Source organism: Echiichthys vipera (genome assembly GCF_963691815.1).
Source record: "Echiichthys vipera genome assembly, chromosome: 7".
Classification (NCBI taxonomy): Eukaryota; Metazoa; Chordata; class Actinopteri; order Perciformes; family Trachinidae; genus Echiichthys; species Echiichthys vipera.
In genome coordinates, this window is record NC_139832.1 from 11,822,146 (window position 1) to 11,843,452 (window position 21,307).

At 39.0% G+C, this 21,307-nt stretch overlaps 1 protein-coding gene across 1 annotated transcript; it reads left to right on the forward strand.

Annotated features, from left to right (window-relative positions):
* Window positions 1-1,448: 1,448 nt before the first annotated feature.
* gnrhr4 (gonadotropin releasing hormone receptor 4) lies at window positions 1,449-19,432 on the forward strand (the record flags this gene model as incomplete). Its single annotated transcript, XM_083916420.1, has 3 exons — window positions 1,449-1,964; window positions 18,492-18,696; window positions 18,972-19,432. The coding sequence occupies 3 exons, from the start codon at window positions 1,449-1,451 to the stop codon at window positions 19,430-19,432; spliced, it is 1,182 nt and encodes a 393-aa protein (XP_083772546.1).
* Between the last annotated feature and the right edge of the window lie 1,875 nt (window positions 19,433-21,307).

The following is a 21,307-nucleotide window of genomic DNA, read 5'->3' on the forward strand; positions in this document are numbered from 1 at the left end:
TAGAGAAAGCAGAACAATGAAAAGGAAAGCAAAAAGTGGGGATATTGACAGTTTTTTTTAAATAATAAAAGTGCGCAGCAGGAAGAGAAGGAGGGAAATGAATGAGAAGGTAGTCAGCTGGAGAGACCAGGAGGGTCAGAGCAGGGGAAGGCCACAGAAGGTGATGGACAAATAAATGAAGAAGGAGAGGACGTGAGGGATGAAGAGGAGGCTGCGGATTCAGAAAGTGGGACAGAGGCAGGGCGTGACCACCAGGCAAAAGAAGATAACATGGAGGAAGCGGGTTCTAGGTCCATACCATGTGGTCCCCCTATTCTCTTTCTATATAAATTACAGTACAGTAACATCTCATATCATGTCACTCAGTACATGTCACTCATGTCACTCATTTCAATTTGGGGATTCCTGCACACCGTCCTCCCATACCACCTGCCAAGACCTCTTTCCACCACTTTGCCACCCAATATAAAATTTCAGATGAAAGATTAACACCACTCATATGTTTGCCTGTGCATTATGAACCTAAACAGGATTTTTTTTGAGGTTGCAGACTCTTCTTCTGTTCAATTGTGTTTTTCTGATAAGCATGATTAATAATGTGTGGTGTTGGGGGGGGGGGGGGGGGGGGCAAACAAACAATAGCCTAGGGGCCCATGACCACCTTAATCCGCAACTGCCAGTGGTTCATTGACAGATCACACCAACCCAGCTGATAATGTCGCTTGTCATATTGCGCGTCAGAGCGGAGGAATGAAGCGGGTTGAAGCAACAGCTGCAGTGACTGCAGTAGAAACAAGCTGAGTGAGATTCCCCTCAAGACTCACTGGACCATCCTAACTGCAGGTAAGCTGTCTTTATCTGCTTCTAAGATTGGTTTAATTCAGATGTCTTCCCTTCTCTACGGACAGTGCCCGAGGTAATGGCTTTTCAATTAGAGGAAGCGATGACTGTGGAACCGTGAGAAAAATAAAAAAGAGGAGAAGGGTTAGAAGTTCAGCAAATAGAGCTGGTGCCTTTTCTTCTTTACCTGTGCTGTTTAGTAATGTCTTTTCTGATTCCTCCTTTTATTTCCTATTCTTTATTCACGGTTAGTGCCAGGACTATCACTGTTTGCATACTTCCGAATATCAAAGAAGCCAATTAACGAGCCATGTCTGATAGTGATTTATTGTGCGTTAATTAAAGGTGTAGGTTATGTATCGGGAATTCCTACAGAACATTTTTAAGGATTCACAGCCATGCTACAGGTGTCACCAAGGAACTGCACCGGCACCTTGCGGCATTTATCAGAAAAAAAAAAATAATTGGCATTTTTTTTTCTCCTCAGTTGTCACAGTTGAAATGTACTTGGAGCTGCAGATGGAGAATAAATACACCGTCTAAGAGGAGCCGGATTATTGCCTTTTATTAGTGCCTCCGACTCCCGAGACTCCGGTTGGCTGCTCATTATGTTCCACCAGCTGACGGATGAAACCGTGAATGGCAGCTGCCAGGGACTTACCTCGACATGCAATAAGAGCGCAGATGGAGACGCGCTCCAGCTGCCCACTTTCTCCACTGCAGCCAAAGTCAGAGTCATCATCACCTTCACTCTGTGCGCCGTGTCAGCTGTGTGTAACTTGATTGTGCTTTGGGCTGCCAGTAACGGTGGCAAGCGCAAATCGCATGTCAGGATCCTCATAATGAACCTGACGGTGGCGGACCTGCTGGTGACTTTCATAGTGATGCCCGTGGACGCGGTGTGGAACATCACGGTGCAGTGGCAGGCGGGAGATGTCGCCTGCAGGTTGCTGATGTTCATGAAACTGGTGGCGATGTACTCCTGCGCTTTTGTAACTGTGGTCATAAGCTTGGATAGACAGTCTGCCATTCTCAATCCTCTGGGCATCAGCGAGGCCAAAAGAAAAAGCAAAATCATGTTGACTGTGGCTTGGACGATGAGTGTAATTCTCTCACTCCCTCAGGTAGGAGAAAACATTTTCACTTGCTTTGACACTCATCAAATACTCCCCTCTCTACACACTACTCCACCCATGAGGCTTATTGACGTATGGCTGCTGCAGGGTGTACACCTCTGTCACCCCTACAGCCTATTGGCTTTTTATTTACAGCAGTAACCAACCTTCAAAATGAGTATACAAACACTGCCAGTGCTTTTCACCAGTGAATCTATATCTTGTTTAGTTTTGCTGAAAAACGAGGTGAAAACAACATTCAGGTAAAAAAACAAAAGAAAACCTTATGTAACATGGAACACTCACTGTCTGCAGTGCTACTTGCAATTCAGTTTGCGGAGGACAAAATAAAAACATGTAATTACACTTTGTAAAAAGCAGTGGGAAGCTTCACAATACTTAACACTTATATGGAAATTTGCCCCAGCACATACAGGTTCATGGCCCTGGTCACTGATTGCCAAACAACTTTCAAAAGCAGTCCTTGGAATTGGTTTTAACTGCTGAACATGAATGAGGCAGCAACCAGCGGGTTCACTTAAATATAATTGGAATTTACTAGGGTGTAGCTTGATGTCCAGGGATAGCTGACCTGACAGGGTTGCAGAATGTTTCACATATCAGGAATGCTATCAAGTCATATCATTAAGCCGATTTACTTTTCAACGGTGATTTGTAATAATGTTGGAAGGCACATTATCTACTCTTGTTAATATGGGTGTCAGATCAGAAAAATAATATTTTGTTGTCTGGAGGGTGCTTACAAATGACATATTTTGTCAAATAATTGGGAAAAGTTGTTTGAAATTTTGGCAAAACATTTTTTGAGAAACTGTTCAGCATTTTGAGGAATAACCGTTTTTTCCTTTCTTTGTCCGTGTAATATGAAGCTAAATAGGGGGCAGTTAATAAAGCCTCTTCCAGACATGCACTGCAACCTTAAACTTCTATAGATATTACCTGGAGGAGCTGTACTTTGGGAATGCAAATGTCCAAATCTGTTGGATCCGACACCAAGCAGCAAGTTTACGCTGGCGGTTCCCAAGTACAGAGTCTGTTTAATGTCCGTTTGAGCCCATGTGTAAATAGAGGAGGTCATTGTCCTGAGAATTCACAGCGAGCGAGTGGGCCGGTCAATTAAAGTTCTATCATGCAGCCCGCACAAAAACGTAAAATAACAAACATCCAACAGTGGAGAAGACACTTCAAGAACTCCTGTCAGCAAGGGTTCGAAGTCGATATTGTCAGAAAAATTCAAGGAACAGCAAGTGACATTGATGTTTATGACCAAATTATGAAACAGCCATGTGATCAAGATGTAAACTGTGTCACATCCTGCCTCTTGCACGCTCTATCCAGGCGCCACCTCTTGCCTGAAACCAAACGGAGCATTTACAGTAAGTGAGAATGCATCTATTTCAATTCAATGCAATTCAATTCAATTCAATTCAATTCAATTCAATTTTATTTATAGTGCCAAATCATTACAAAGGTTATCTCAAGACACTTCACAGATAGAGCAGGTCTAGACCACACTATATGACTTATTCATGATTTGCAGCAACAAGCCTAACTATATTTAATAATTATAATCAAAATTATTATAGTTACTGTATTGATAAAGTTTAAATCCAGCAATCTTGTGCACACATGGACAGTTCCCTGTTTTGTGCTGCGTGTGTGAAAGGGCAACTCAGAAAAATGTCTTAGTTTAATAAAAAACAAACAAACACAGAGCTGTTTCACCCTTATGCTAAGCTTACGTATGAGAATGGTATCAACCTTTTCATTTAAAGTTATAAAGTTATAATAATTGAGATACCTTGTTTGTAGCAGTAAGATGTGATTGCAGGCGAGCCTGTTCTTTCACAGCCATCCATCTTGTCATGTTCATGACTTCTTTTCTGAAACTCATTATTATGTTCAAAATCGTTTCTTATCACAGAAGTAGTGCACTAAATAGTGTCTATGCCTTTTGTAGTGGTGTTCAAATTCTGAGTGTTTAATTTAATTTATTATACATAATCCACTATAAAATACACAGACCAACGGCTGTCAGCAGTGTCACTAACATGGCGGTGCATTTACATTTAGAGAGGGAAATGTCTCCACCGACACATAGATTGGAGTACTCGGCAAAGAGGCACAAAGTGTTTTCATTAGGGGGTCATATGATCAGTCGCCATTGTTTTAACTCACTCTTTGATAGATAGTAACTTAAAAGACAATTAACTAGATGAAATATCTTTTAATATCTTTAACGCTCAACAAAAAAACTAATTATAGATTATAACGATAAGATTATATAGAGAGCTAGCATTTACATGGGGTACATTACTTTAACAATTTAATAAATACTGTACTGTGAGGGGTTTTCTCTGTTTGCATCTAGTCCAACATTTCTTAGGGGCGGGATTGAACTGGGCTGAATCAGTGGATGTATGTCTAAACTTATGGCAACAGACCATTTAGAAGCAATGCACGGTATTGACCTCATTCTGGTGTAAATGAAACAGAGGAAACATATGAATAAAAGCTTAATAGTCTGTGGCATTACTATTTATAACATGCTATCAATGAAGAATACACCTGTCATATCACTGGTGACATGGTGGTCTACACTGAGCAATATAATGATTCAGTGAGTCATACAAATGCTCCTTAAGGGTTCTTTGTTTGGCCCAGGGAGTTGCTTTTACCCACAGATGTATGAAGACGTCCCACACTATTCAGAGCCTTTTTATATAATAAGAAATGGAGAGATGACTCACAAACTATTGACATGATGGGTCAAAAGGAAAGACCAACTGTGATTGGACTGGGATCACAGTTATCTATTGATCTGTTTGAGTCAGATCAATGGACATACATTGATAAATAGAAAATAAGGATAAAATCAGCAGAAAAATAGGAACTTATGTATGACTATGTTGTTATTCTAATTCTTATTCAATGCATCCCTGCACCCTTTTTCAGAAATGCAAATGTAAGGCTCAGGGGCGTTTTTTCTTTTTTTTAATGAATGGTCTGAAACATCTTTCCTTTTCTGTGCAACAATAATTTAGAACAAATGGACAAATCAACAGATTTACAACATTTTTCCTTGAATTGTTAAGTAAGACTAATTATATATTTTAGGCATCCTTTCATACCTTTTCCACAGCTTTGTGGTGTAGAATAACATATTTTAACTGCATCAATCAGATTAGTGTTGTCATTATTTTCAAGTAATGTGGCAAATTTCATGAAGCTACGGCTACCCTAAATATGATGTGGTGATGTCTGATCTTTTAAATATCTTTTCCACCAGACAGTCTGGATTTAGCTATAGAGAGTGTAATGTGTAAAATGTTTCTTTAATTCAGCAATCATACCATTAACCACTATTGCTGCTTTGTACCTGTGGCTGAAGTTCCAGATACGTCAGAAAACCACACACCCATGTGTTTGCATTAAAAAAGAAAAGGAATTTCACTGACTTGTCAGGAAGTAACATAACGTCTGGATGACTGCAAGGCCAGTGCTGAGGTGAAGATTTTACTGTGATTAAATTGCAATAAACTTATAAAAAAAAGGAACTTAAATAACTACATCATGACGATGATTTGTAAAAAGTCTGAATTCACACTTTGTCGATCCGCAAGAAAGCAAGGACAGCAAGTTTTCCTTTTTTTTCTGGATAGTTCGATTGGAACCATGCTGACTGTCACTACTACAGCGATATGAACCCAATATAAACTAATTTTGTCCTGATTTAATTGCAGTAAATGGATAAACGGATATAATAAGTCTAAATTCATATTTTGTCAAGTATGTCCACAAGACGACAGGCAAGCACCTAGTAAAATGTTTGTTTTCTGAATGTAGTTCTGATCGATCAGAGCATTGTTTACATAGTAGCTGCTCCATCAACACAGTATCAGACACATCATTTTCAGAGCATATCAGGTAGTCCAACTTTTTCCCTTACTTTTCTCCAAGAAAACTCCTTTTTCGACTGGTCTCTGCATATGAGGTACATGCCTGAAGATGAAATGCCTGCAGTCTGAACACTCCATAAGACCAGAAGTAGCCTGGGAGAGGTGACAGGAAAGACAACTGGCACAAACGGAGGTTTCCTTTTTATTTGAAAGATTCATGAAGGAATACACAGCCAAGTCTTAGTGTCTCCTGCTGCTGTGCATTCAAAGCCTTTTCTCAGTGGAGGCAGTAGAGAAGGTGTCTGGAAATATGAATGGGGTAAAACAAGTGTCCTCTACATCTACATGTTTCTGTAATGTCTTTTTCCAAATAATGCTCGGTAATGATCAGTTTAATCAATGTTTGACTAGCTATGCGACTGATTTGTATTGCAAAAAAGACATCAGTTTTCATCCTCACGCTGTGATTGGTATTGAAGTATTCCAATAATTTCCACAATTTCATGATAATGCTCTTCCTGCACCTGCAGTCTCTCACAGCATGGAGGTACTGAGAGGCTTCTGCAAAGCCTCTTCAAAGTGCAAACTCAAGACAGTGTGAAACGCTTTCTTCTTTTTTGATCTTTCAAAGGATAAACAAGACAGCAAAAAGGTTTTTGAGATAACATATGAATGCTTCCTGCAGGTGAGTTCCCCGTGGCTCAGTGGTGGAACAGCTGCTCCATATACAGAAGCCAAAAGGCCTCACCGCAGCGGCCAGGGTTCGACTCTGACCTGCGGCTCATTGCTGCGTGTCATCCCCTCCCTCTCTCCCCCATGTCTTGTCAATCGTCAGCTGTACTGAGATGAAAGGCCAAAAAATAATATTTAGCAAAAACAGTGTTTGGGTCCCAAGTGTCAGATCCCTGGGCAAAAATGTTTGATGGACCTGTATATCCCGGACAGTTGCCAACAGTAATAAATGTAATGTAATGCGACTAACACTGATTAGGTCGGGGCAGCACGGTGAATACATTAAAACATATTTTTTAACCACAAATACTGCTCATGATAACACCAAACCTCTGCAGTAGCATGGTAAGAGTCCTTACACATTCACCAAAGCACCAACAACGTAGTTAGTGAGTCAATTACCAAATCCAATCCAAAAGGAAGGAGCCCATTGATGCTTTGGTTAATGTGTAGGGATACTTATCATGCTGGTGCAGAGATTTGGTGTAATTTTGAGCAGTATTAGTGGTTAAAAAAAGCTGTTTTAATGCTTTTACCGTGCTGCCACAAGCTAATCAGTGTTAGCCGCATTCTGCTGCTCTACCGGATTTCTCCGTTAATAGTTGTTATATGAAAAAAATTGTCTTGATGGCTTATTTGATGAGTGTATTTGCCGAAAAAGACTCTGAGATGATTTTACGCTGACATTTCACTTTAACACTAGTCAGGAGATTAACCATGAAGTAGGCGCACATTATGGCGCTTTTCCCGGTAGAGTTACCTTCAGTCATGAGCGTCTCCTGTCACTTTGGTCTCTGGTCTGGTCAGCGTCTCCTGTCACTCTGGTCTACAATTGACGGTGTTGTGTCGGTGAATATCCCACTGGAGCAAACAGACAAAAATTTATGCACACCGGAAAACAAGAGGGGGAGTATGTCAGAGACACAAGAATATGGGCCTCAATGGCTGCACTCCCTACATTCTTGCTTTCTAATGTACACTATCCAGAAAAAGTGGATGAGCTAGAGTCTTTGGCCACTTTCAAACATGAAGTGAAGGACACCTGTCTACTGGCCTTCACTGCAATGTGGGTTCTACTTCAACAAGGGGTACTGTAACACTGTTGTGGTTTGGGAGAGGATTTGTACTCCTGATACACTCTGGCCCTTTTACTTGCCTCGTGAAGCTAATGCATCTGCGGACTGATCGCAGATGTACCGCACACTTGACTTGAAGCAATATGCCTCGATGCCCTGAAATTCATCCTCTGTGATTTTAACCACTGTAAACTAAGACTTGACTACCATCACATAGAGCAGCTCTACCACAGACCTGTGTTATGGCTCAGTGAGTAGTGCTTATACATCGTTGTTACTGCCCTTGGATCATCATCCCACAACAGTGTGTACCTCTTGCCCCTGTACACATCACGAGTCTGGCAGCTTCTCAGTGTGGAGAAATCAGTGAAGTCTTGATCAGAGGACAACGCCTCTTCAGGCCTGCTTTGATTGTATTGACTGGCAATGTTTTCATGATGCATGTGGTGAGAATATCAATGACCTCTGTGACACTGTATAATCATACATGTCATTCTGTGTGGACTCGATAATCCAAGCTAGAAAGATTTTGCTTTATCCAAATAACAAACAAACCATACAGAATGAAATAAGGAAGGCCAAACAAAGTATAAGGGAAAAATTGAAGTGCAGTTTAGCAGTGGAGACCTTGCAATGAATTAAGAAAATGTACTCCATTAAACGATATGCTAATGAGACCAAAAAAATCCATTAGTGTTAACGGAGTGGATAATTTTGACACCTTTAAATGTTTCTTTGAAAGGTCTAATTTCTCTAAAAACATCTCTTTATGTAAAAAGTCCCTAGAGTCCCTAAATGAAATTGTGATGTGTCATGAATTTGTCACAGCCTTATTTAAGAGGGTTAAGACAAGGAGAGCTGTTGGTCCAGATGCCATCTGTGGGCGTACTTTGCATTTTTGCCTCGATCAGCTCAGTCTTCAGCAGACTCTTCCAGATGTGTGCTGACCTTGGTCAGATACCTACAATGTGACATACTTAAATACTTTGAAAAGAATTTTTTTTAAATCATTACTTCTTTAATACATGGGAACCTTGATTCTTTGCAGTTTGTTTACCAGCAAGATAAAGAAGTGGAGGATGCAAAACTTTGTATACTGGACACTGTGTACAAGCACCTTGAAAAACCAAGAACTTAAGAAAGACTTTTATTTGCTGAGTTTTCTTTAGCTTTTATTGCCTTTTTCATTGTCTTGACCTGAATATATATTTACAGAATATAAAAAAGTAAATGTTTATTGACTTCTGACGAATCAGCACTGTTTATAAAGCAAGTGTCATACACGGTGAAGACGGCCAGATTGTTGTGTCTGGTTAATATCTTGGAACAGTGTTTGATTGTCATCTTAAGTTTGATACTAACACTGAATCTATTGTCAAACACGGACAAAAGAGAGTCCATCGGATGAGGATATGGAACTCATTCAATGTCAGTGAGAGGATTTTGAGTCATTTTTGTCTTTATCTCTTTTCTTTTATCTGTTGGTTTAATCGATTATCCATTAAGGACAAGAACAGCCTAAATAGCATGGTTAAGGTCTATTCCGAGATAATTGGAGTCAAGCAAAGAGACTTGTGGTCCCTCTGGAAAAATCAGGTGAAAAACAAGGCAAATAATATTCTCAGAAAACCTGATCACGTGTTGTCTCTTCAGTTCTCGTTGATGCCTCCAGGCTGCCGTTATTCATTTGCCTCTGAGGAAAACCAACAGTTACTCCAAATCGTTCATTCATTCTGATACCAGGCAGCTAAACTAAGACAGTAGTCATTTTAAAGGATGATTTTATTATTATTATTATCATTATTATATTATTATTTATTATCTATTCATTTTTCTCTTACTGTCCTTCACCGACCTCTGTTTGTTTGTTGACTTGTGCTTTTTGTGATGATGTTGAAGGATGTTGATGTTGTTGATGTTGTTTGCATGACTGTCGATGGGGCAAACTGCAATTTAATTGTGCTCTCTGGGATCAATAAAGTTGTCTGAATCTGGATCTGAATCTGAAGGGGTGTGAAGTGTGTGTGTGTGTGTGTGTGTGTGTGTGTGTGTGTGTGTGTGTGTGTGTGTGTGTGTGTGCGTGTGTGTGTCTGTGTCTGTGTCTGTGTCTGTGTCTGTGTGTGTTTCAAACTCGACCTTCATTTTGTCCTAAGTTTTGTGACTGTTATCTATCTTGAGCTGTTGGGATGCTATTGCAGTGAAAAAAATCTGGCCACAGACAGACAGAAATACATATAAACAGCTAGTAAATCCTGAAAACCTGCCCCTGGTTTCATTTCAGTAGGTGTCTCCAGGACATGATGACACACACACTCACACAACCAAACATAACCTACATAATATTGAGACTGTCGGTTCCTATCCATGTAACCCAAGTGCCAGTTATTTAGCCGTCAAACTCCGAAGTGACAACTAAAACTTGGTGTACACACAACGGCAGACATACATACGCAGATGTATAAAGCAATGCGAACACCTGGTCTTGTTTTATAAATCTCAATTATTGTGGAGCTGGGCACATGTGCACAAGCCTTGTTTCCACAACCACAATTAGCCATAAATGGATAGAAATGCATCAGTTTGCATATTGTAAATTGAGCCAGACTCCACCACTCATTAGACCTGTCAATGAGAAATAAAAAACAAATTTCTCCGCCTTTCAGCTTATATTCTCCTCTTTATCATAACACCTGCAGCTATCAGCTAGTAACCTATTTATGCCTGGTTTATATATATCTATATATATCTATATATATGAAGAGCTCTTTTCCAAAACGAGATTAAAGCCAAATTTTAAAAAATGAGTTTGTCTTGCCACTTTGCTGTATACAGAACCTATTCACTGCCTAATCAATGTTTCATGCCAAATCGCTATATTTCCTTGGTCCACAAGATGCAGTTCCTTTCCAAACCGCGACCAGCGCCAAACTTATTTTTAGCCTAAATGCGATAGGTCCTCTCGACCAATCAGAATTCAGTGAGCGTTCTATGCGATCCAACATGGCGACGCTCTGAAGCGGGAGAGTTTTTTGTTTGGTCCGTCCGTTCAACATGTTCAGACTGAGCCATAAACCATTTTGACAAGATACATTGAATATTAACCAAATGTGTGGGTGTAGGTAAAAAATGTAATTTTCCTGAAAACTATTAAAATGGATTTATAGCGTTTTGGAAAAGAGCTCCTCATATATAGATATAGATAGATATCTATATATATATAGATATATATATCTATATCTATATATCTATATATATAGATATATATATATACTGGTATGAATAAAACCCAATGGGAAGGCTCCAGGCTCAGCAGCAGAGAGCTTCATCCGGTAATACAGCTCTAGAATCTGTGACTACATCACCCTGCAAGTTCTGAGCATGTGGAGCATTTTTGTTCACATGAGAGTTGTACAATTTTGTTTTACAGAAATAGTCTGTGCAGTGTCTTTCAGGTCCATAGCTCATCTTCTTGCAAGTAACCAGTAGCAACCAGCCCTCAGCAACACAACCTATTGAAATTATCAATTATTTCAGGATTGTGATTAAAAAAGGGTGGTGGGGTAAAGAAATTCATATCTCATGCACAAGACACCTGGAATTCATCTCAGGGTTGTACAGCTGACATTTAACATTCAAAATGAGGCTGCTGGAGCACAAGCCTTAAGTTTGGATATTGAATATCTCACCACATACCTGTCATTGTCGCTATTTACACATTTTATAATAGTCTGGCCGCATGACTAAACAATTATTAATTTTATGATAAAACTGTCAAAATAAGTAATGTAAAGCTTGATGCACTTAGAAGAAATTTGTATGAACATTTATTTGTATAAGCTAATCCAAGCTTCGCCCCTGTAAGTGTCATTGGGAACACTGGTGACACAGTGCATCTTCAGTGTCAGACACCTGGAGACTCTCAAGCCTTGAACACTATGTGCAAGACATTCTGTCATGGAGAGGTGTCAAACAAGCAAGCTGAAACTACTACACTGTGGATGTGAATAACATCATTTCCTGGAAAATTGAATGAGGCAGTTCTTTACACTTCAATGTTAAATGTAGTGAAAAGATTTTGAGTTATTTGATGCATTCTTCGATCAAGGAAGCAGTGTACACAGATATGCAGGGGTAAAGATAAAAAGCCTTTAAGCTTTCTTTGTTTTAGCTGTTTTCACATATTTTTTTAAGTAAAGCTTCATTTATATATATACTTGAACTGCAATTATTGCTTGTTAACATAAAAAACATGGCAGAGGCTCGACCCTAGCGTGCGAGCTAATTACCTTGTTTTCTTAGTTTTCCACATCCCTCTTGACATATACATGTCACCCACTAAAACGTTTCTTGAAGTGCTGTCAATTTTTCAGCCGTCAGTTAATCCTATTTTTTTCCTCTCAGTTTGTCATCTAATTGCCGGAGACATTAAACATCTAGATAATCTGTGACCTCGATTTCTATTTTGGCTTTAGAGAAAGGCTTAATTTGTCAGTGAAGTGATATTTCTATCTTATTTTATACATACAAATCTACAGTGTTTTGTAATTAATTTGCATAATTAATTTGCAATTTTGAGTACTGGGTTTCCCTACTTCATACCCCAACAAATATCTTGATACAACTATGAATTCTCCTTTAACCTTCGAAATAAACTGTGAAGCTGTGCAAGAAGAGTCACCAGTGCTTGTACTGCATAAGGAAACTGTTTTCTTTTCAAATTGACAAAACCATCTATTTTTTAATGCTTTTATTCAGTCAATTCTTATCTTTATCTATCTTTTACCTCAATCCGCTGAGGAGGACCATGAGATGGTCAAAGATAAAGATGGTCCAACTCTTACATGTGTTACATCATTGAAGAGTTCATGATGCACTCTCTTACTGTAAATGCGACATTATCATCGAATCCTAGGATGAAATACAACACAATGAAATAGATGCTGGATAATGCAGGTAATTCAGCATGAATAATGTGTATAATGTGTGTCTGGACCTAAAGGCTCGTTCCAGCTGTGAGACTCATTTACATTCAGTTTCCTCATGAGATTCTCACCTGAACAGTAGCAGGAGACCCTCAGGGATCCATGCTGCAGATGGTTGATGACAGTTATGAGGACTTAGATCAAAAACATATCGGATTCACTGCCTAGCCTACTCCAGCAGGATTAGAAGAGATGGAGAAACTTACTTAACTTTACTGTCATAAAATTCACTACCTTCATGGACAAGTGTTATCATATTGACACTTTTCTGATGATCTACAAAACTCTGAGTTCATCTCAGTTTTTATGTCCAATTTCTTAGTGTCTTATGTGGATTTAATACCTATGGCTAATTGAAGTGATTTCCTTGTTTTTGTCTTATTTATTTAGGACAAAACATTGACCCTAATTGTCCTTTTGCATGAATTTATAAATGGGAGACTACTGTATGTAACAAATATGATAGTATCAGTATTTGTTAGTGTTTGGAAACATTGGGGCTTTTAATCAACCACTCTCAACCCACAAACGGCTAATTGCACACATTAAAGTACAGCACAACTGTCAGTAGAGAGAAGGACAGAGACGGACTGCAGTGACGCAGCACTCGTGGGTATGTGTTTGAGAGAGGGAGAGAGAGAAAAGAGAGAGAGGAAGAGATAGTTGACTACTGCCCACAATGGTTCTGTACGTCACATAGGCGTTATAAAAAATGGATGTAGCCTCGCCTTCGAGGTCTGTTCTCTCAACCTGATCCAATCGTACTCGCCTCTGGGAGCCACCACCTTCGTCAGAATTTGCAGGCAGCCAGCATTTATGATGTATGATTTAAACTGATAGTCAACACAGTACCATACCCATAGACTGTAAAACACGACCCTCACGGCCCAAATCCTCCCGGTGCTCCAGATGAGCATCTAGTGTATGTTCCATCGATAGTAGGCTGTATTGCTAGTCATTGTGCAAGTGCAGCTATTTAAATAGCGTAACAGAGCTAACGTTAACAAAGGGTGTTCCTAAACCATCTGTTTGTACAGTTGATTGAAGAGCAAACCAGCTTGTCACTTATGGTAACACCACCACACGAATGACCGCAGTCCAGTTCGACATGACCGAGTTAGCGGCTAATCCTGACAACTAGCCTCCAAGAAGAAGTGAAGGCCAGCGGCTAGCTGTCACTCAAGAGGCCGGGCCCCTAATTATTCATAAACTTTAACCTCCAATAAAATAAAAACTAGCCTGGTACATAAAAATTCACCCCCCTCAGCGTTGTCATGGATATATGACCTAAACATACAGACGAGAATAGGTTTTTGTACCAGGCCTTAAATAGGTTTAATTATGCTGTGAAAACGGCCTGATTAACATGGGGGTCAATGAGAAATTGCTTTATTATGCAATAGTGGACACTCAGAGAACTGCAGTTTTTGGCACTTCCGTATTGGATCAACTAGGAAGTTGAAGTGGTGGGGGCTTGGGTACGTCATTAACAACTTAGGCTGACGATGCTCTGTCACTTTTTTACCCCCCTGTGTGTCAAATTGCGCATCCCTGTGTGTTGTTCTGCCCCGCTACCTTGGGGGGGGTGTAATAACAGCTCCACAACAAACACGCAGTGTGAAGGGGCCAATTGAGAAATGTAACTCACATCTATTTGGCATGTTGGATGTTTTTCAGGAGTCCTGGATGTGATTTGAGCTTGCAATCCATGTGTTAAATATATTTGAGAGTCAGGTACATATGATTATCCGAATGCTGTCAGTCCTTGTGTTATATCTTTAAATTGAACATATTTAGTGCATATTATGCAATATTTGTCGCATTAATGTTGAATCCAAGTATTCAGAATTCATTTTTTCATATTTTAGGTGTGAATATATGACGGGCCAACTGGTTTCTATCCAGTCATATTCTGTATGTATTCATGGATTCACGGACTGTCCCATATAGAGAAATGACTGTGAACACTCAATTAATGACCATTACTGTAAGGCTGCAAGCAGAGTTAACTCCCCCCATTGAACCCTGCTGAGATACACTCTGAAGTACCATATATAAACTGCAGCAACATAAACATCATATTGTTGTGTTCAACCCTACAGTATGTACCAGGAGTTAGGCACGTAAAGCAAGCTTTTATTTGTGCCTTGAATTAAATATTTAAACCCAAGACGGTTCATCTGGCTTCCATCAAATGGATATTTTGTTTTGAATATCACTTTATACACACTTCTCCAGATTCAACATGGTTAAGTGAGTTCGAAAATGACAAACACCATGATTTTGTGCTGATTGACAGTGAGTGATAGAAAGGACATGAGGAGGGTTGGGGAAATGATTGTTGTTAACAGCTTTCAAAATCATATAGACAGGGACATATGTGTCATAATCACAGGTTTGAAAAAGTACATTGTGTTCATTCTGCAAACACTTTGTAGGGGACATTTAAGGGTGAAGCTCACTGTCCAAGTTACGTGTCATCTTTCATAATGTCTCCCACTAACTCCATGATGTGCTGGTCACAGGAGTAAATTCAGTGCTAGACTCATTCCTCCGAGATGCACTACAGAGCGCCACAGGAGGTCAATCCTGCCTGTGGCCATTAGACTCTTCAACTTCTCCCTCAGAGTGACAGACACCAATAATTATTATCTCATTCATAATTCATACCTCTCAACTGTGGAAATCAAACTAATGTGGTTACAGCACAATTATTACTTACACTGTTGTTAAATACTGTAGTATGCATATATATACATACCAGTGGCAACTGCTGGTCTTTCAAGGAGGGGAAGCTCATTTTTTTCGGCCTACATCATAAGTGTGTTTGTTTATTTATATGTAAATTTTACCCTTCGTTCCTTTTCTAGAAAATGATCTGTGACCTTGTCGTACCAACTAGGCGTCTTTTCCAGGGACTTGACCAGTGTTCTCTCAATGGCCAGCAGAGCTAGGCTGCTTAAACGTGTGTGACCGCCTGTGAGTGTGAGTGATCGTGACAAGGGGAGAAGCTCCGCAGCTGCCGTTGCTCGTTGGGGAAAGAAGCCGCAGAGTGACAGTCCCATAGACCCCAGAGATGCTGAGTGTCCGATGGGCCCAGCATTTATCCAATGACCTTCTAGTTTTGCTGCAGTGGAACAACCTGTTTTACGCTTCCCCACGGAAGTCAGTAGAAGCTGAGCGTCCAACTGTGTAAAGCGCTGTGGCGCTGTGGGGACCAATGAAAAGAAGCTGCGGCGGTTACCTTTGATGAGTAGCTGATTCTGAACAAAAGATGAAGGCTTTCTAGTGTGTATTTAGTCAATGAAATGACAGCAATACATATTTCACCGATTTTTTTTTTCGGTGACATTTTAGACCAATCACAAGTGATACATACATATTTTGACATACTTGTTCTTACAATATATCTATATATTGCTATTCTGGATTGAGAGCATATACCAACTCAGTCACCAGAATAAAATTTGACACTGTACATTGCTGAACTACTGCAACCCTTTCTCATTCCACAGTGGCAGTTTGTAACGTGTGGTTGACATTGTTATGTCAAATGAAAACTGTTACTTTGGTTGGTTTAAGAATGTATCTTGTTTTTCTGTGTGTGTTAATTGGCCATCTTCTCATAAAGCAGATTTATGCATGCTTGGCACATACGCTGTTGACAGTGGCCAAGCTTTTGTGACTTAGTGCATTCATCTTCACTATGATATCCGAGGGCTTCAAACTAACTGCACTAAATTCTTGATAAAAGGAAATAGCCAGGAGCAATACTGCTGCTTTTTTTCAATTTGCAGCTCAGAGGCTGCTACTCTCAAAATTCAATTCATGTTGCCTTGAGGTTTGAGTGTCACTTTAAAAATGATATCAGAGCTCTATAAAAAAAAATAAAATGAAAATCTGATCTGACTTTTGGACCCTGCCATTACCATTATACATTTGAAACATGCAAGTTGAAGAACATGCATAAGCAAAATAATTTGTAAATACAGCATGTGCTTTTGCTCATAATGTCTCAGTTTGTAGACTGTTTTTTGTGCTCACAGTTTCAATTTTCTTTCCTCCCACTTTTGTATTTTCCTGAACAGAGAAGCACAGGAACTTGTGTATTGAAGACACTGTCATGTTGTTTGCCAAACAATGTCTGTTTGTGTGTTGTTCTTTTTAATGAGAACACAATTAGGCATCAAATTAATAAAAGTGCTTTGGAGGTAACCCAGGACTAGGGTTTCCTTTGGGGGCTCCTTCATTTGTCTGCAATAATTGTAATTATCGGCCCTTACTTTAGCAGTAACAGGAGTATTTGAGTGGTATCTATAAGCTACAGTGACTACTGTGTTCAGGAGCCCAGATGTCTTTAAAAAAAATGTTCTCAGAAATACACAGCTAAAGGCTGTTTGTCCAATGATAAATATTCAATGTAGAACTTTTTTTTACTGACGTTAGCACCTTATCAGTCTAGACATACTTATTTATGTACTTAAAAGCTCTGCACATTTTAGCCAGTAAAACAATTTGATTGCCATGCTATGGACAGAATTGCATCATGGTAAATGGACTGCATTTATATTGCACTCACCCGCATGCACATGACAGCTAGATGTTAATGTGTCAATAGAACAACTGATGACTGCCACAAGCCCGACATCACAAGAGCAAATATGGTTATCGGCCAGTGCAACTTAAACATGAGCTCACAGATGTGAATGGTTTACGCAGACTACACTGCCACTTTAATTATACTGATTACAGGTCTATAATGATTTCACAGCATCATGAAATGACTGAGAAACAACAAAGATACAAATGTGTTCATTACAGACAGGACTGATTAGACATGAGGCAGCAATCACAATAAGCAATAAATAATTAAAACCACTAAGTTGTGAAAGTAATCAAGCCTGTCTTTCACAGACTTTATATTATGGTCTTAATAATCAGCATCTGAATCAGGCTAATCTCTAATGTGAGCACACACGAGGAATTAATGAACATAATGAATTCTCCTAATGAACACGACTGGGCACCTGTATAAGAGAAATATTAGGATTTTTACTGAATCAGCCAAGATGCACTGAACCAAAAATATGAAAATATGAGAGAAAGGTGTGCTTGTGATTCAGTCATTTCTACACACAATATTTTATCTTATCAATAAACAACTGTAGAGACCTGCCGATGGTCGTTTGCCAAATATACAGTACAACAATCTTGCAATATCGTTAATATTACAGTATTGCTTGTTCCACTGCATCCTTCTATTAAGTGTCCCAACAAATCAGCTGAACAATCAATAATCAGAATCTTCTGATCGAAGGGGTATCGTCTGACAAGCTTCCATACAGATCACACTTATGGTTTCATGCTGTAAGATTCCTCATACAGAAATGTATTATATGACATATACATCCCTGTATCAAGAGTGACGGTGCCATCGTTACCTATAAGGCCATTTAATATTATCACATACATAGATCCCCTGGATATATGAAGATATCGGTTTATAACATATTATGAAGTACCCATAGTTAAATGTGTACATACAGTGTATTAAAGATATCTATATGATGTTATGATGATATTTAAATTACTATACATTACTTGCATGTCTTCCTTTTGTATTAACATATAATTACATATATTAATGTGCTTTGGGATTGTTATATATGTATAACATATATGTCTATATCATAAGAATATTCTATATTTGCATATATTAAAAATATCTATATGAGTATTATATGTTGCAACCATATATGTTAACAATATATACGTGACTGATTTAGACTTATCACTCAGCAAAACTCTCTTTGTCTTTTCATGCAGATGTTTATATTTCACATTGTGACCATCACAGTCCCAGAGAACTTTACCCAGTGCACCACCCACGGCAGTTTTGTCCAGCACTGGCAGGAGACCCTCTACAACATGTTCACCTTTGGGTGCCTCTTCCTCCTGCCTTTGGTTATCATGATCTTCTGTTACACACGAATCCTTATTGAGATATCTAGCCGCATGGCCCGGAATAACTGTAAGTCTCATGCTAATCCACATTGCACATTTTAGTATAGTGTTTTATCTGCGATACTGTACTTCTATTTTTTATTCTATTTTATTGTTGTTCATATTTTGTATTTTATATTTTATCTTATTTTTAGTACTTCTGATTGCTCTGTACCGCTGCTACGATGACCTAATTTCCCCTCTGGGATATATAAAGTTATCTATCTATCTATCTATCTTTATTCAATATCTCCTTGAGACCAAAGAAGTTGTGTATGACCAACATGGTTTCTTCTCTTCCAGTGCTGTCAAAGGACATTCATCTCCGCCGCTCCCACAACAACATCCCGAAAGCTCGGATGAGGACTCTCAAGATGAGCATCGTCATTGTCACGTCATTCATCGTCTGCTGGACCCCATACTACCTGCTAGGCTTGTGGTATTGGTTATTCCCAGAAAAAATGGAGGAAACAGTCTCTCATTCGCTGACTCATATGCTGTTTATCTTTGGCCTGTTCAACGCCTGTCTAGACCCCATCACATATGGTCTGTTTACCATTCACCTTCGCCAGGGTTTTAAGAGATGCTGTCCAACTTCAAACACAAGGACTGAATTAGAAAACAACACTTATGTTTTGCACATGACTCGTATGTCATCTCACAGGCAGATTGCCTCAAGTGGCCATAACACAGACGTAGAGGAGGGAAACGACAACAGCATAAAAAGTAGCTCTAGGCCAGTTATCCCAGTGAGCAGAATGTAATGGCTTAAATAAATTCAATAGTGGGACCAAGTGTGTGCACATCCAAGCAAAAATGCTCATGAGACTAATGAAGTCTGCACACTTTTAATTTGTTTGTTATATTTTCTTTTCAAAGCAACCTAAAATGATTTATTTTGGGCCTAAAGACTCTTTCGCACCGTGCCATTAATTTGCGCATTAGTATATTTTTCCAACTTTTTTGTCTTGAACTTTCACACAGAAGGAAAATATTACTTAACGAAAAAAAAAAGCGTCTGCAATGAGGTAGATTTTCAGTCCAAACCAAGATTTTATTACTCAACCTTGTCAAAGGCAGAAGATACCAGTTCCACTCTTACGTTCTTAAATTTCACAATAAAAGCCTTATACACTTAGTAAATGTTTACCAGAGGAACATTTTGCTAAAAGTAAAGTCAATCCAATAACTTACAGTAGCTCAGGGCTATACATCGACTTAACTTTGCCAGACAATCCTGGGTCAAATGGATTCTGGTAGTGGATCCTCTTTCTCCAGGACACTCACATCCCCAGGAGGTCAAACTGTTCCCCCAACATCCCAAAAAAATGTGTGAACCGGCCTTCACAAATCTTTTATTAAAGTATTTATTAAAGTATTGCAACTGTTGCAAATCTGCATTGCTGCTGGTATGGATAGTTTTGATGCAAAATATTTACATTGCTATGTTTTCGTCATACCCCCAGTGTGTAAAGGCTTTTACAGGATGAAGGCCTCCTTAGTGCCCTGCAGTTAAAGAATTTCAATGAAAATAATCTCTTCTCTTAATCAGCATTGAGCAGCAAGCTCAATAATGTTGCTTTGAAATTATGAAGCTCATTCAAAAAAGTGTTATTTCATGAGATGAATCTGTTTTTTGTTGCACTGATGTATTCATTGGTGTATTATAGTTCTGCCCTGGTTCGATCATCCCTCACCTTGGACGACACGGATCAGATTTTGACAAAACAATGCAGAGTGATGCATGCAGCATTTACAAAAATCACCATAGCTGAGGGTGCCACTGTATACCACACATAATGTTTCACATCAGATGTTGATCAGATATTCATAAAGCTTAAAGACTCATGGGAAAGTATAAATTCAGGTCAAACTGATGACACATCTGCTTAAAGATGTCATAGGTGGACCAAAAATGTCTCGCACCCATATGTTCTAGCACCACTCTTGATAACAACAGGTTTAAATAAAACCTTTACATTTTGAAAGGCAGTCACCCACTGGGCCACGCACAAATGCAAGTTCAACACACAAACACAACTGGGTTTTTTCACAGAAACAAAAAAGTGTGCATTTACATTTGCATACATTGCTCATCATTGCTTTTGACTGTAAACTGCTCTAAATGGTTATTTGTAGTGTAGTTTGTGTGTGTGTGTGTGTGTGTGTGTGTGTGTGTGTGTGTGTGTGTGTGTGTGTGTGTGTGTGTGTGTGTGTGATAGTGTGTTTGTGTGCAATAAAAAAAAATACTGTGATTTTGTTTAGTTACAAACATGAATGTTATGACATCCTTATTGACCATGAAGGCATTTTAAATACATGTTGTGGCATACAGTTCTTGATGTCTTGAATGTACCCGCACAGCATATTGGTGATGTGTTCTTGACTGCGTAATATGTCTAAGATCAATTCTGTATTTACTGTGTTGCACAAAATCACACTGGAAGCCAAGCTCTGTAAAGTATCTGTTATTAATTCACGCCGTTTGTAATATTCTATGTTAGTGTTAGTGTTTTTAGGTGTGAATTGTGTTGCCTTCTGTGACCAAGAAATTGATTAAAAAAGATAAATAACTTTACTTTTCTGCTTGGCTGTTCTAAAAAACATCAATAGCGTTTGTTGTTTGCATGATAGTGTTT